The 15,083-nt window shown below is 44.2% G+C and overlaps 1 protein-coding gene across 1 annotated transcript in view; it reads left to right on the forward strand.

The window, feature by feature from the left end:
* LOC135085310 (cytoplasmic FMR1-interacting protein) overlaps positions 1-15,083 on the forward strand; it is a 46,855-nt gene that overhangs the window by 31,225 nt on the left and 547 nt on the right. The window contains exons 22-26 of the mRNA XM_063980099.1: positions 263-387; positions 1,882-2,055; positions 8,743-8,924; positions 13,379-13,441; positions 14,516-14,663. Coding sequence (XP_063836169.1) covers positions 263-387; positions 1,882-2,055; positions 8,743-8,924; positions 13,379-13,441; positions 14,516-14,663 — 692 coding nt within the window. The remainder of the gene's footprint in view (positions 1-262; positions 388-1,881; positions 2,056-8,742; positions 8,925-13,378; positions 13,442-14,515; positions 14,664-15,083) is intronic.

A 15,083-nucleotide genomic window follows, 5' to 3' on the forward strand; every position in this document is an offset into this window, starting at 1 on the left:
ACACAAATACAGGCAATTACATAGACATGACAGTGGCACATAATAATGGCAGAAGAAAAAATAAAAACAAGAGTAAACTGAGCAGTGCCACCCATTCACCAACAAGATGCCCACTGCAACGGGACCCCACTCAGCATATGCCGTGGCCCACGGTGACGAAGGCCACGGCGCTGGTTTTCAATATGTATAAGTCCAAGGATATTTATTTTATTTTATTTATTTATGGCTGAATAAATGATAATGATGTGTTTGTCTATTCCAGGTGTGCTGGGGTACTATCACGCGCAGTTGACCGACATAGTGCAGTACCCAGACGCTCGCACGGAGCTCTTCCACGCCTTCAGGGAGCTCGGGAACATTATACTGTTCTGCATGCTCATTGAACAGGTAATATCACATATACCTTAGTTCTTTAGAAATTTCCCTAAATGTAAACAAATATGGCCAACTGACATTGATGAATTTTTAGTCTATGTCAGTTGATCTACTAGTGATGCGACAAAATCTCTCGTTAATCGCAATTCTGTAAATGTCATTTACGGACTGCAACAGACGATTATTAGATTTTTAAAGATCGTTTGTATAATTATTAAGATCAATCCCTCTTCTGATTGATGTTGTGATCAGTAATGTGATCGTCAAAATAGGATCTTCTTAAAGTGTACAATAAAATCGTAAACCAGGCGAAAAGTGGTCGAAATGCCTTTTTTATGTGACACTCGTCTGTATAATAAAGCTGTGGGTCTAGACAAAGTGCAAATTATAATCGCAAACCAGTCGAAAAGCCCCTTTTTTGTATAGAGTTTTGACGGATTCGATTTTTGATTCGATCAAAAAGTACGTTTTGTCTAGGGGGGCTGAATTCAAAGACTTCTTCGCAAAGTGTGTTGTTGCATTCAATGAAGAAAAAATACATTGTTGAATATAACCTCGTTTATATTTTATTTTACATTAAAATTATCAAAGTATTGGTAATTGAAATAATTGAATACTTGAAATAAAATCGATAAAATTTACAGATTATTATCTATGGATATTGTCTATGACTTACAGATTTTCCAGAGATAGGACCTAAATTTCAACGTCAAATGTCGATTTGACATTTTAACATGAAGCACAAATTTTCACCATCCAAATATTTTGTTAAAATATTTTGTTTTCAATGTTAGATTTCATATTTGTTTCATCATGAGAATAAAGTTGGTTTCATGAGCTTGTGAAATAATGTGTATGATATTAAGAAAACGTGAGTATTATAGTGTAATTGTGTGCACAAGTGTTTGTTTACATCGATGGAAATTTCTAAAGAATTGAGGTTTACATATTACATTGTAGAAAAATCATAAAATATCCTTTATTTTGGCAGCACAGAATGTCCAGTTCACAAAATATCCAATTCTGAATTCACAGAAATTTCACAAAATATTGAGGACGCAAAAAATCAGTCATGACCTGTTCACAGAATAGCTAATTCACAGAATGTCCCGTTCATAGAATATCCAGTTCACAAAATATACAGTTCACAGAATGTCCAGTGTAGCAGACTTCAATTCTTGAATGAATTTATCCGTATTCAGTTTAAAATGACCTTAATATCATATTTCATCATGTGATAACTTGTAATTATTGTAACTTGTATAGAGATAAATAAATACTTTCTATCTATCAAAGTTTATTACGTACCGGAAAGCGCAGCGTAGGACGTCCAGCCAAAAGGTGGACCGATGACCTCATAAACGTAGCAAGAAGGTGCTGGATGCAGGCCGCTACCAACCGATCAACATGGAAATCATTGGGGGAGGTCTATATTCAGCAGTGGGCGTCCTATGGCTGAAATGATGATGATCAGAGTGTCTTTATCCATTAATTCTTATTCTCCAGGCGCTGAGTCAAGAAGAAGTGACGGACCTCCTCCACGCGGCGCCATTCCAGAACATTCTGCCGCGTCCCTTCGCGGCGGAGGGCGAGAAACCCGAGGCCAAGCAGAAGCGACTCGAGGCCAAGTACGCCGCGCTGCAGATCGTGCCCAATGTGGACAAGTTCGGGACCGCCAAGGTCAGTAAGAGCCCACGCGTCTTGCCATCGTCTGCCGCCAACTCTTAAACTAAATAACGCGACGAATCCGGCGTTCGGCCCGCACAGAATTTGCACTTTGTGAGTTTGACCAGGCCTGTTCATCTCCGCGAGTTTACATCGAAAACAAAACAAGCACGATGGCACCCTACAGGATACTATTCGACAAGGCCTCACATACGAGCGAGCATTGACTCACGCACGCGTATTCTTGTGTATGATGGAAGAAAATAAAGAAAATGGTGTACTAAATACTGTGCAGTTTTTAACTGCCTAAATAATAATAAAAACACAGAATTTACTTTTTTAAGTTGCCTGAAGACACTGAGGGGTAAATATGTGGTTAATATTATTCATGATAATTCATGCTTAATCATGTATTTCCTCCGCCATTTTCTGCAGTTTGGCACCTCATGTCACACATCATTTTACTGAAGTCAGCCATATAGCTTCGGCGCAGTACCGATCACTGACGTTTGTCATCAAAATGGTGCTTGATTATTGAGACAAGCTAAATTACACCATATTGCACGCATAAATACCTTTGCGAAGTAAACCTTCTGTACGTAGTACTTATTATTATCACAGAATAATAATAAGTACTACGTACAGAAGTTTTTCTTCGCGAAGGTATTCAAAAAAATGTATGCTCAATGTCATCAACAATATGGTGTAATTTAGCTTGTCTTAGAGTCGAGCACCGTTTTGTTGACATACGTCAGTGATCGGTACTGTCTTGATGCCATAGGCACCCATAGGGCTGACTGCTACAAGAAGCTACTGTGTCGCCATCTAGCGCACCACACTTGCATTCACTGCTCTTCGCGGCAACGCGCAGTTACATGCGGCCGCCAGTTATATAGTGTAAGAGCTAGCACCTAAATATTTTATAACACACATAACTGTGACAATTTATTTTACGTGGGCGAAGCCAAAAAGCTAGTAAGAAATAAAAATTCAATTCAGTAGGTATTTCAAACCAAATTTTATTACATAAACAAACATTTTACTAATTTCATTATGGGCCCTTAGTATGTGAAAACTGCAATTGACCATATTTCGCACTGTTTTCAATATTATGTATTACAGAACGTATGTGTGATGGGATGATATTTTCGAAAACACGATTAGAAAAAATTTTCTCGAAAAAAAAAACATTTACCTCTGGATTTTTTTATAAAAGTTTAATATGACCGTGTTTTACAATAAAATTCCTATAAAATCACAAAGGTATCATGTTTGCCTCTTTGATTTCCTGGCTGTTTTAGATTTCAAAAACCTAAATATACAGGGTGTTACTTTGCATTCTTGCCATATTTACAGAGGTAACTATATTACTGATACTGAACACAAATCCGTTAAAAAATAATGCCCGAAAATTTTGATTTTTAATTTTGAATATTTTATTTTATCGACAATCTGTTAAACACATCACTAACTATCGTAACGCATGCACATCACTTATGTTAGCGATGGCGATGGAGACTTTTTTACTTTTTATTGTATTTTTAAATATCTATTGCAATCTATTGTCTTTAAAATGTCTTTTTGACACTTTTGTAAAAAACTGAGAAATCCATCAATCACAAATCACGTTATAAATAATACAAAAATGACTGAAGTGTATTCAAACAACGAATAATTTAATCAAAATGGTGCTTGGAGTGTCTGCAAGACGTCTTAAATGAAATGCTTGATGACGTACCCTTAGCGTTACACCAAATGCTCTACTACCAGCAGGATGGTGCTCCCCCACAATAAGGACGTCAAGTGCGCGAATAATACGTTTGGTGAACAGTGGATTGGACGAGGGGGTCCAGTGGCTTGGTCACCACGATCCTCGGACCTAACACCAATGGACTATTATTTTTGGAGTGACTTGAAACGACGGTATGCGCAGAAGAGATAAAAAGTGTAAACGTGTTACGTGAAAGGATTGCTTTAGCGAAACTGTGAGACAAAACGTTTATGTGTTGCGAAAACTAAAGCGAAATACCTACGCTTCGCCGTGCTAGACTGTGCCTTCATCAGAACGGAGGACACTTTGAACACTTGCTTCGCAGTACGTAAACTTTGTAAGTAGGAACTCATAAATAAATAATTAATTGTGAATAAGGTGATTTCATTTCATACTTAATTTATTAATTTTTAAAAATAGGGAACAATGTTGTAAATTAATTAAAAGCCTAATAATTATTACGTATTTTTGATGGTCCTAAGCCCGTAAAGTAGAAACAGAGTAGAAAGGAAAATCTAAAATCAACTGAACAGTATTTTAAAATAATTATTATGACTGGATAAAAAGGCTGGTACCCAGAGCCATAAAACATCACAGATTAATAAGAACTAGGCCACGCCCACTAGGTTTATTCCACTTGCACCTGTAGAAAGTGCGAGACAAAATTGGTTTATTCCAATTTGTACTGCAAAACCAAATTTACTAAAAACTCAGTGTACTTTCTTTATGGGAGTCTCTTGTTTATCTTAAATAACAGGTATTGGTCCCTACTTTTATCTCTGTGAATATGGCAAGAATGCAAAGTAACACGGTGTATTAATTTATTAACTTTCTGATAAAAATGTGAATGGCTCTTACGATGTCCCCCCCTTAAATCAAAATGTCTTTATTTGGTCTATATGCCCATCATCACTACGTAATAATTATAAAAAAAAGTCGCTTTCCTGTCTGTCTGTCCTTATGTATGCTTAGATCTTTAAAACTATGCAACAGATTTTGATACGGTATTTAGGGTTCCGTAGCCAAATGGCAAAAACGGAACCCTTATAGATTCGTCATAATAATATAGTCTGTCTGAACATAGAACGTTTTTGTGCACTTTTTAAAATGAGTTAACCAAGTATATGGCTATTAGACTTGCACACGTCCGTCCGTTTTTTGTAGGATTAATATAATTAAGTAACATTTATTTTTTGCATTCGGCTCTTGGTCTAACCCAAACGAAACACGAACAACTAATGAACTAACAATGAACAAAGTTGATAAATTAGTAATATGTAAATAATGAATTTGTTTTACGAGCTGTCCCGGCGTACTTCGTACCGCAAATTAATATAAAGTTGTTTAAGTGATTTATAAAATCGCAATATTAATTTTTGAAAGTAGGGTCATTGTGCTGGTTTTCTATCTAACTTCGGTTTTCGTCCATTTCACTGAGCTGCCATAAACACATGCGTAAAATTTGAATACAAAGTATTGTATTCACAGAAGGCAGTAGCCATCCCGCGCTAGTTTTGTTGCAATCTATAATGCCTAAGCAACAGTTCTACCTAAATGAAAATGTAATTTAAAAAGTAGTGAGTTCCAAAAAATTACGTAAATGCGCGGCCATACACCGGTCACCGGTACATTGCAGAAATCATCGCGCTAGAAAAAAAACGTGCTGACAGGAAAAGTTTTTGGCACGTATGTCTAATTGATAGCATTATAAACACAATTTTAAGTGTTTATTAAACTTCTTCATACAAAATTGAATCTTAGATGACTAAGGGTCATTTTTTTAAAGCATAGCTCAGGTCATATAGCAGGCAAATCAACTCGGAAAGGGATCAACAACGTATCGCCTTTTGTGGCATGGAGGTAATAGTGGAGAGGAAATATAGATCTATACAAAAATTCGACAAATTAATGACAAACAGTTGTTTATCTCTTTCTAACTTACCCCTGGTGATGTATAAAAAAAAGAAATAGATAATGTTTGGTCAGTACTCATTCTGGCAACATTTTCATGTGACGTCACTAACTACCTGACTTGTGCCGAGTAGGTACCTACATACAAGATTTAAGAAAACAACATATTTATAGGCAATCAGCTGACAACTACACGCACACACACACACACAAATACCTGTCAGCTGATTGCCTATATTGCGGCCATGTTGTTTTCTTAAATCGTGTATGTATTTGTCGGCGCCGGACACAGATGCTGCAATTATTATTGATGATTAATAGTACCAATCTTAATATTATGTTATCTGTATAAATCTGTAGAGCGGAAGGTTTGTGATTCCTAAACGTAACACCCGACTAATGCGCAGAAAAAGATAACTGTCAATCAGTTGTGTCATGTCAAGTGTGAGCAGGCGGCTGCGAGGTTATCTTTGAAAGCGTGTTGAGTTTGGTGGAACGTTAAATTGTAGGAAAAGTGGTTGTCAACCATCCAAGATATTATCTCCTTGCCCGTTAACTCACGCCCATGGAGATTCCACCCCTAGAGTTCCTTCTGATAGAGACCCAGTGCCTTTATATTTATAATGCGTGTAAATGTGTGCGTAATGTACCGAGTACGTTTATTTTAAAAAGTTACGCCAAGTCCATGAGACATTGATATACGTCAGTGTTTTGCGAGCTGTCATTGCCCTTCGCGCGCTGTCATCGGCGAGGCAAGGCGTTTACGTTACGGTGCGGATTGTGTGTGCGTTGCAGTATGGACTTTAGTTGACTGCCTTTATGAGCACTCGAACGACATAAAATAATATGATACATTTATGTAAGGGTATTTTAAGATCACAAAGTTGGCAACTCCGATAGTTGGACGAAAACCAGCGCAAAGACCCTATCCTGTTTGACACCTATAATAATTGACAATAGCTGGCTCGGCGAACTTCGGCAAACTAATGTGTGACGTGAAGTGCCAAATCGCGGAAAATGTCGGAAGAAATACATGAATTTGCATGAATTATCATGAATAACAATAACCACTTATTTACCTCTCAGTGTCTTCAGGCAACTTAAAAAAAGTACATTGTGTGTTTTTATTATTATTTAGGCAGTTAAATACTGCACAGTATTTTTTTATTTTTTTCCATAATACAAGAGTACGCGTGCGTGTGTCAATGCTCGCTCGTATCTCGTATGTGACGCCTTGTCGAATCGCCTCCTGTAGGTGGGCTATCGTGCGTGTTTTGTTTTCGATGTGAACTCGCGGAGATGAACAGGCCTGTTATTATTCTGTGGTTTGACTGACTTAATTCTTCAGTCAAACCAAGTCGTTCAGCCTGCGTCCGCGATAGCGTGCACGATGGCGATCAGTTGTCGAATACGAAGTTGCAGCAATGTGTTCACATCGATGCGTCCTCTGATTAGCCGCGTCCGATGACTTAGTAGGAGGAAAGTCATACCCAGCTTTTGGCCTTGGGAGATTATTTACGTCAGATCGTTTGACTTGGCTCCTTTAAAGCGACTGTAGCACATGACGCGACCAGTTTGAAACTTTCAACCTAGTCGCGTCATGTGTGGTCTCTCAACGGACGCTATGGCAGAAACTTAGATGCAACTCAAAAGTAACTAGCAGTTGCAGTTTCGTTGCAGTTGCGTTTCACCGTCTGTTCTGGGTCTTAGGCGAGTTCATACATTTTCTATAGCTAGCCTAGAGTTAGTATACTCTCCTGTCCCTCGCTGGGTACGCTAATGGAAATAACTTGTCAAACGCGGCAACGCATTTTATCACGCGGTAACGTTATAAGACGATTATCACACTGCACTGCGTTCCGCCGCGGTCCGCGTGGCTACAGATAAAGAATCCCGCGCGCAGACGCGTTTTCAGTGTGTTGTGCCGCGCGTGTTTTCTATACAAACTGTGGTACTTGCATACAATGATTAACCTTTAACTATAGTCGTGAAAAAATAATCACACTCCCATGGACGTCGGGTCTCACAGACCCCTATCTAAAATTCTTCGTAATTTCATATCTGAACCAGTTTGAATTTATCAAAGAGTTGTTATATATCTAATAACTATTAATAAAGAATCTAGTAGTAAATGTAATCAATTTTTAATCATTATTTAATTATTTTTTGGCAAATTTAAAAAACATAGACATTTTTCAGTGTTAATTGACTTGGCATCACATATAGGCTCCATAGTTACAGTCGATTAATAAATAATAAATCAAACTAATATATTTTTCCTTGCTAATTAATAACCGTGTAACATAAAAATATAAACAGAATTTCTGAAAGACATAAAATAAAAATTTTGACAAGGGTTAAAAAAGGGTTAAATTATAAACAGTGGCCTAGAACACTAAAGACAAATTATCTCTACAGGCATGTGTCATCTTTCTCTGAGAGCTTTGATAGGCAGAATATACACCATTCAGAATCGGAATCTGCAGCAATGGTACCTTCTAAGACATCTAAACTCAAAAGAAGGATCGTCTACAAGTAAAACCTTACTTCTGGAATGTTACTTAGATAGTTGGGCTAATAATATAGCTGATGTACTCAGATACTTTCTACCATTATGTATTCTTAAACTAAAACAATTTACAACATATTCTAATGATATACTATAAAAAAATTCTAGTTGACAAGTCACATCCATACAAGTATGTTTGTATGGAAAATATAGTCATCGGGTCTCCCAGACCCCGATAAAATTTTGGATGGTTATTACTCACGTAATAAGTGCCGGAAGACGCGATTTTATGCCTCCTCGGTCCAAACACAGTTAAAACTGAAGCTACTGAGATGGTCGAGAGCAGTACGTGGCGGGAAGGTATTTAAACCGAGAAATTGAAAAGGGGGGTGGGCCTCTGAGACCCGACGTCCATAGTTAAAGGTTAAATCTGTCGTCCCGCGTACCGCGGCGGAGCGCGGTGCAGTGTGATAATTTTAATCGCCTAAAACTTGTCTATTTTCAATTCCAGCAAAGCCAGCTAGCGCGCGAAGGCGAGCTGTTAACCCGCGAGCGCCTGTGCTGCGGCCTGTCTCTCTTCGCTGTGGTCCTGCGGCGCCTGCGCGCCTGCCTCGCCGCGCCGCAGTGGCCCGCCGCCGCCGCGCCGCCGCATCATGCCCCGCCGCACGCCGACGATACAGCTGAGTTCCACAGGTGAGCGGACTGGACCCCCAATGTTAGACCCCCAGAAAGTTGACCCATTAATATTGGACCTGGACCCCCACGCGGAATACTGGACCCCCCTGATATTGGACCCCACGCGGGATATTGGACCCCCGGATACTGGACCCCGGATATTGGACCCCCACGCGGGATATTGGACCCCCACGCGGGATATTGGACCCCACGCGGGATACTGGACCCCCATGGAGTGACCCCCCCTAGATACTGGACCCTTATCTGTGATATTGGACCCCCACATACGACCCCTGACACTGGCCCCCCATGGAGTGACCCCTCCCCCTAACAGTGACCCCCAGCGCACAGGTGAGCCCATAGTGACCCCAGTCGCACTAGTGAGACCCAAGTGGCCCCCAAAAGTGACCCTCAGCGCACAGGTGAGCCCATAGTGACCCCTAGTGACACTCCCGGATAGTGACACGAAGTCAGTGTATACTGATGACTCGAGAAACTGGAACCCTGTCGCATATGGGTGAGCCCAAGCAGTCCCCTATACAGTGGCCCTCTAGATCAGTGTACCCTAGCCGCGTCTATGCTGCGGCCTGTCTCTCTTCGCGGTGGTCTTACGGCGATTGCGCGCCTGCCTCGCCGCGCCGCAGTGGCCCGCCGCCGCCGCGCCGCCGCATCACGCGCCGCCGCATGCGGATGATACGGCGGAGTTTCACAGGTGAGTCGCTTGATGGACCCCCGAGGACCCCCGGATATTGGACCCCCACTATTGGACCTCCGGGGGGGATATTGGACCCCCGAAGACCCCGGATATTGGACCCCCGAGGACCCCCGGATATTGGACCCTCGAGGACCCCGGATATTGGACCCCCGAGGACCCCCGGATATTGGACCCTCGAGGACCCCGGATATTGGGCCCCCGAGGACCCCCGGATATTGGACCCCAACTATTGGACCCCCGAGGACCCTCGGTTATTGGACCCCCACGTCATGGACCCCCAGATACTGGACCCCCACCTCACGATGGCTCCTGATGAGACCCTAGTGGCCCCCGCCGCACTGGGGTCCCGACTGACCCCCTAGATAGTGACCCCCATCGCACTAGTGAGACCCCAAGTGGCCCCAACAGTGACCCCTGATATTGGACCCCCTAACCTCCATACTGGACCCCCAATATTGGACCCCCACCCGGGATACTGGTTTCCCAGTAAGTTGACCCTTGATATTGGACCCCCGGATACTGGACCCCTGTCGCATATGGGTGAGCCCAAGCAGCCCCCTTGATAGTGGCCCTCTAGATCAGTGTCCTAGCTGTGTCCGCTCGCATCTGTGTTGCGGCCACCTAGATAGTGACGTCGCACTCTGGTGACACTCCCAGCTAGTAAATAGAGGTCAGTGTCCTATCTGTTAACCCGCGAGCGCCTGTGCTGCGGCTTGTCTCTCTTCGCGGTGGTCTTGCGGCGCCGCGCCGCCGCACCACGCGCCGCCGCATGCCGATGATACGGCGGAGTTCCACAGGTGAGTCGCTTGATGGACCCCCAGGCCCCGTGGATATTGGACCCCCACGCTATGGACCCCCGTTATTGGACCCCCCTGATAATAGATCCCCAATATTGGACCCCCTGACCTGCCGACCACCCATTATGGACCCCCCTGATAATACACCCCCAATATTGCCCCCCCACCCTGAATACTGGACCCCCAGAAAGTTGACCCCTTGATATTGGACCCCCTATAGTGTCCTCCGTCGCACTAATGAGACAAATTGGCTCCCAAAAGTGACCCCCAGCGCACAGGTGAGCCAATAGTGACCCTCATCAGCTGCCCCCAGCGCACACTGATGATGGAGTCTCGAGTGGGTCCTCATCGCCCTAAGTGAGCCCCAAGTGGCCCCCTAGTGACATCTGTCGCGCTCTAGTGACACTCCCCGCATAGTGACTAGAGGTCAGTATCCTCTGTGTCTCGCGAGCGCCTGTGCTGCGGCCTGTCCCTGTTCTTGTGGTCCTGCGGCGCCTGCGCGCCTGCCTCGCTGCGCCGCAGTGGCCCGCCGCCGCCGCGCCGCCGCATCACGCGCCGCCGCACGCCGACGACACCGCCGAGTTCCACAGGTGAATATTGGACCCCCACGCAGGGGACCCCCGATATTGGTCAAAGTCAAAGTCAAAATTTCTTTATTTGTTTGGACTAATAAATAGTTCTTACAAATCGTCGTTCTTGGACCCCCGAGGACCCCCGGATATTGGACCCCCGAGGACCCCCGGATATTGGACCCCCGAGGACCCCGGATATTGGACCCCCGAGGACCCCCGGATATTGGACCCCCGAGGACCCCCGGATATTGGACCCCCGAGGACCCCCTGAGATTGGACCCCCACGTCATGGACCCCATTACCTCCAGATACTGGACCCCCACCTCATGATGGCTCCTGATGAGACCCTAGTGGCCCCCGCCGCACTGGGGTCCCGACTGACCCCCTAGATACTGACCCCCATAGCACTATGAGACCCAAGTGGCCTCCAACAGTGACCCCCATCATACTAATGAGACCCAAGTGGCCCATGAGACCCAAGTGGCCCCCAATGCACAGATGAGCCAATAGTGAACCCCTACAGTGACCCCCGTCACACTAGTGACCTCCAACAGTAACCCCCAGTGCACAGGTGAGCCCTTAGCTAGATAGTGATCCCTGTCACACACAGATGAAACAAGTAGCTCCCTGGACAGTTGAATAGGTGAGTGAGCCCAAGTGACCACTAACCGCCTGCTAGTCGAGCGCCTGTGCTGCGGCCTGTCTCTCTTCGCTGTGGTCTTACGGCGCCTGCGCGCCTGCCTCGCCGCGCCGCAGTGGCCCGCCGCCGCCGCGCCGCCGCACCACGCGCCGCCGCACGCTGATGATACAGCTGAGTTCCACAGGTGAGTCGCTTGATGGACCCCCGGATATTGGACCCCACGTCATGGAACCCCCTTATTGGACCCTCTGACCCCCCATTCTGGACCCCCCTGATAATAGACCCCAATATTGGCCCCCCACCTTGGATACTGAACCCCCAGAAAGTTGACCTCTTGATATTGGACCCCCTATAGTGGCCCCCGTCACATTAGTGAGACACAAGTGGCCCCCAACAGTGACCCCCCCAGCGCACAGATGAGCCCATAGTGACCCCCAGCGCACTGATGAGCCCATAGTGACCCCCTACAGTGGTATCTAGATCAGTGACCTCCCTTGCTGTGTAAGCGACTTCTAATTCTAACTTCCCAAGTGCATAGTAGTAAGCCCTGAGTGACCCCTTAGATAGTGACTTCCGTCGCACACAGTTGATCCCAAGTAGCCTCTTAACAGTGGCCCTTTAGATCAGTGTCCCCTAGCTGTGTACCCGCGAGAGTCTGTGCCGTGGCTTGTCTCTTCGCTGTGGTCCTCAACAGTGATCCTCAACGCACAGGTGAGCCCATAGTGACCCCTGTCACATTCTGGTGACCCGTGACACTCCTAGATAGTGACTAGAGATCTGAGTCCCCTATCTGTTAACCCGCGAGCGCCTGTGCTGCGGCCTGTCTCTCTTCGCTGTGGTCCTGCGGCGCCTGCGCGCCTGCCTCGCCGCGCCGCAGTGGCCCGCCGCCGCCGCGCCGCCGCACCACGCGCCGCCACACGCTGACGATACAGCTGAGTTCCACAGGTGAGTCGCTTGATGGACCCCCAGGCCCCGTGGATATTGGACCCCCGAGGACCCCAGATATTGGACCCCCACACAGGGGACCCCCGATATTGGACTCCGAATAATAGACCCCCACCCGGGATATTGGACCCCCGGATACTGGAACCCCAGAAAGTTGACCTCTTGATATTGGACCCCCTATAGTGGCCCCCGTCACATTAGTGAGACCCAAGTGGCCCCCAACAGTGACCCCCAGCGCACAGATGAGCCCATAGTGACCCCCAGCGCACTGATGAGCCCATAGTGACCCCCTACAGTGGTATCTAGATCAGTGACCTCCCTTGCTGTGTAAGCGACTTCTAATTCTAACTTCCCAAGTGCATAGTAGTAAGCCCTGAGTGACCCCTTAGATAGTGACTTCCGTCGCACACAGTTGATGCCGAGTAGCCTCTTGACAGTTGCAAGGGTGAGTATCCCGTTGGGATATTAGACCCCATGAGCCCCGATTGTCCCACCACGTCGACGACACCGCCGCGTTCCACAGGTGAGCAAATGGCCCCTCGGATAGGGACCCCTACATAATGGACCCCTTTGAAGAGTGGCTCAAAACACACCGACGACACTGTCGATTTCCACAGGTGATTGCGCACGACGAAATCTCAAATTATAACTCTCAAAGTAGGTTTTTTACAGGGTGTAGACATCCGCTAAGAACGGATTTTACAAAACTACACCCCTAAAGGGGTGAACGGGGGTAAACTAAATACGCGTGCGAAGTCGCGGGCGGCCGCTAGTAACCAATTTAATTGACCTTTTGTTCGCAGATTGTGGTCGGCCCTGCAGTTCCTGTATTGCATCCCAGTTGGCGATACGCAGTTTACTGTTGAGTGAGTAACTGTCTAAATAATATTTTATAAACCCTAAACCAAGAGCTAGGTTGTACAAGTTTTAGTTTGTATTGTTCGCAGATGAGTCTATTTAGCTACATCTCTGAGGATTTTGGATTTTTATGTACAGTCGCGGAATGAAAAGGTTCGTCACCTTAGTGTCGGTTTTCGCTTGCACTAGGTACTGTAAGAGTCAAACCTGCCAACATAACAGTGCAAGAAACAGTGCTGCTAACATTTAAATAAATATGACGTTTGCTAACGAATAAGGTTTTGCTTGTTTATTTTTCTATCCCATCAGTGCAATGCAATGATGACATTGACCAATTGACAATAGTTTTTTTTATTTAATAGAAATAATAATGGCAGGTTGAACCAACAAGAAGGTTTTAGTTTATCAATCATAATAATCTTCTTGACAAGTTAAATCGTCAAACAATTTTGATCTAAATAATTTTGAACTTTACTGACGAACAGTTAAAGATTATTTTCTCTAACTCGAGATTATTCTGTAACATAGTTTCAAAAGGTAATATGTGCTCGCGATTCGTTGAAGGAATCAATTTGAAAACTGACGAACCTTTTCATTCCGTGACTGTACTTCATTAATAATAATCTTTATTAATAATTATAAAGAAAGAGTAAAGATTTTTATTTTTGTATTTGTATTAAGTAGGTTCCGAAACTACTGTACCGATTTGAAAATTCTTTCACCTTTAGGATTGTAATTTTTCCCTGAGGAACATATTCATATTTTTTTGTTAAACACCCATGTATATGTATGTTCATAATAAAATAAGGCACTGGAAGATCGCAACTTAAAACGAAAGAGAAACAAACTACCTGAAATTTGAAAGTATATTTTATACTAGCTTTTTTCCGCTGATTTGCCCGCGTGACATTGTCGATTTATTTGATAGATACAGTTTGAGACCCAGGGAAGAACAAAGGATAGTTCTTATTCTTGTTTTTGCGTCATAGAATTTAGACTTTCAGTTAGACCGAAATCGCGGGGAAGCTACTGATAAACAAATTAAAAAAAAACTTTTTAATAATGGTGACCATTGTTCATAGGGAGCTGTTCGGCGAAGGTCTCCACTGGGCCGGTTGCACCATCATCGCTCTATTGGGGCAACAGCGGCGGTTCGAAGCGCTGGACTTCTGCTACCACATCCTGAGGGTGCAGCGGGTGGATGGGAAGGATGAGCTGGTCAAGGGCATCGTAAGTTATTGACTAATCTTTACTTTACATAAGAAATGATCCATTTTACCCGCTTGCGCCAAGAGTGTTATTTAGGCAGTTAAATACTGCACAGTATTTAGTACACCATTTGCTTTATTTTCTTCCATCATACACAAGAATACGCGTGCGTGAGTCAATGTTCGCTCGTATGTGAGGCCTTGTCGAATAGTATCCTGTAGGTGGGCCATCGTGCGTGTTTTGTTTTCGATGTAAACTCGCGGAGATGAACAGGCCTGATAGTATTGAAAGCGTAACGACTATTGTGTCTTAAATTATTGATACTTTGCAAGTTCCAATAACAATATTACCACTTTTAAATCTTCTGTTTTTCTGCAATATTTTTCTTGAAAAACTTCGATAATGTTTACTTTAACCCAATTAAGTTCAAAATAACATAGT

This window comes from Ostrinia nubilalis, chromosome 28 (assembly GCF_963855985.1).
Source record: "Ostrinia nubilalis chromosome 28, ilOstNubi1.1, whole genome shotgun sequence".
Lineage (NCBI taxonomy): Eukaryota > Metazoa > Arthropoda > Insecta > Lepidoptera > Crambidae > Ostrinia > Ostrinia nubilalis.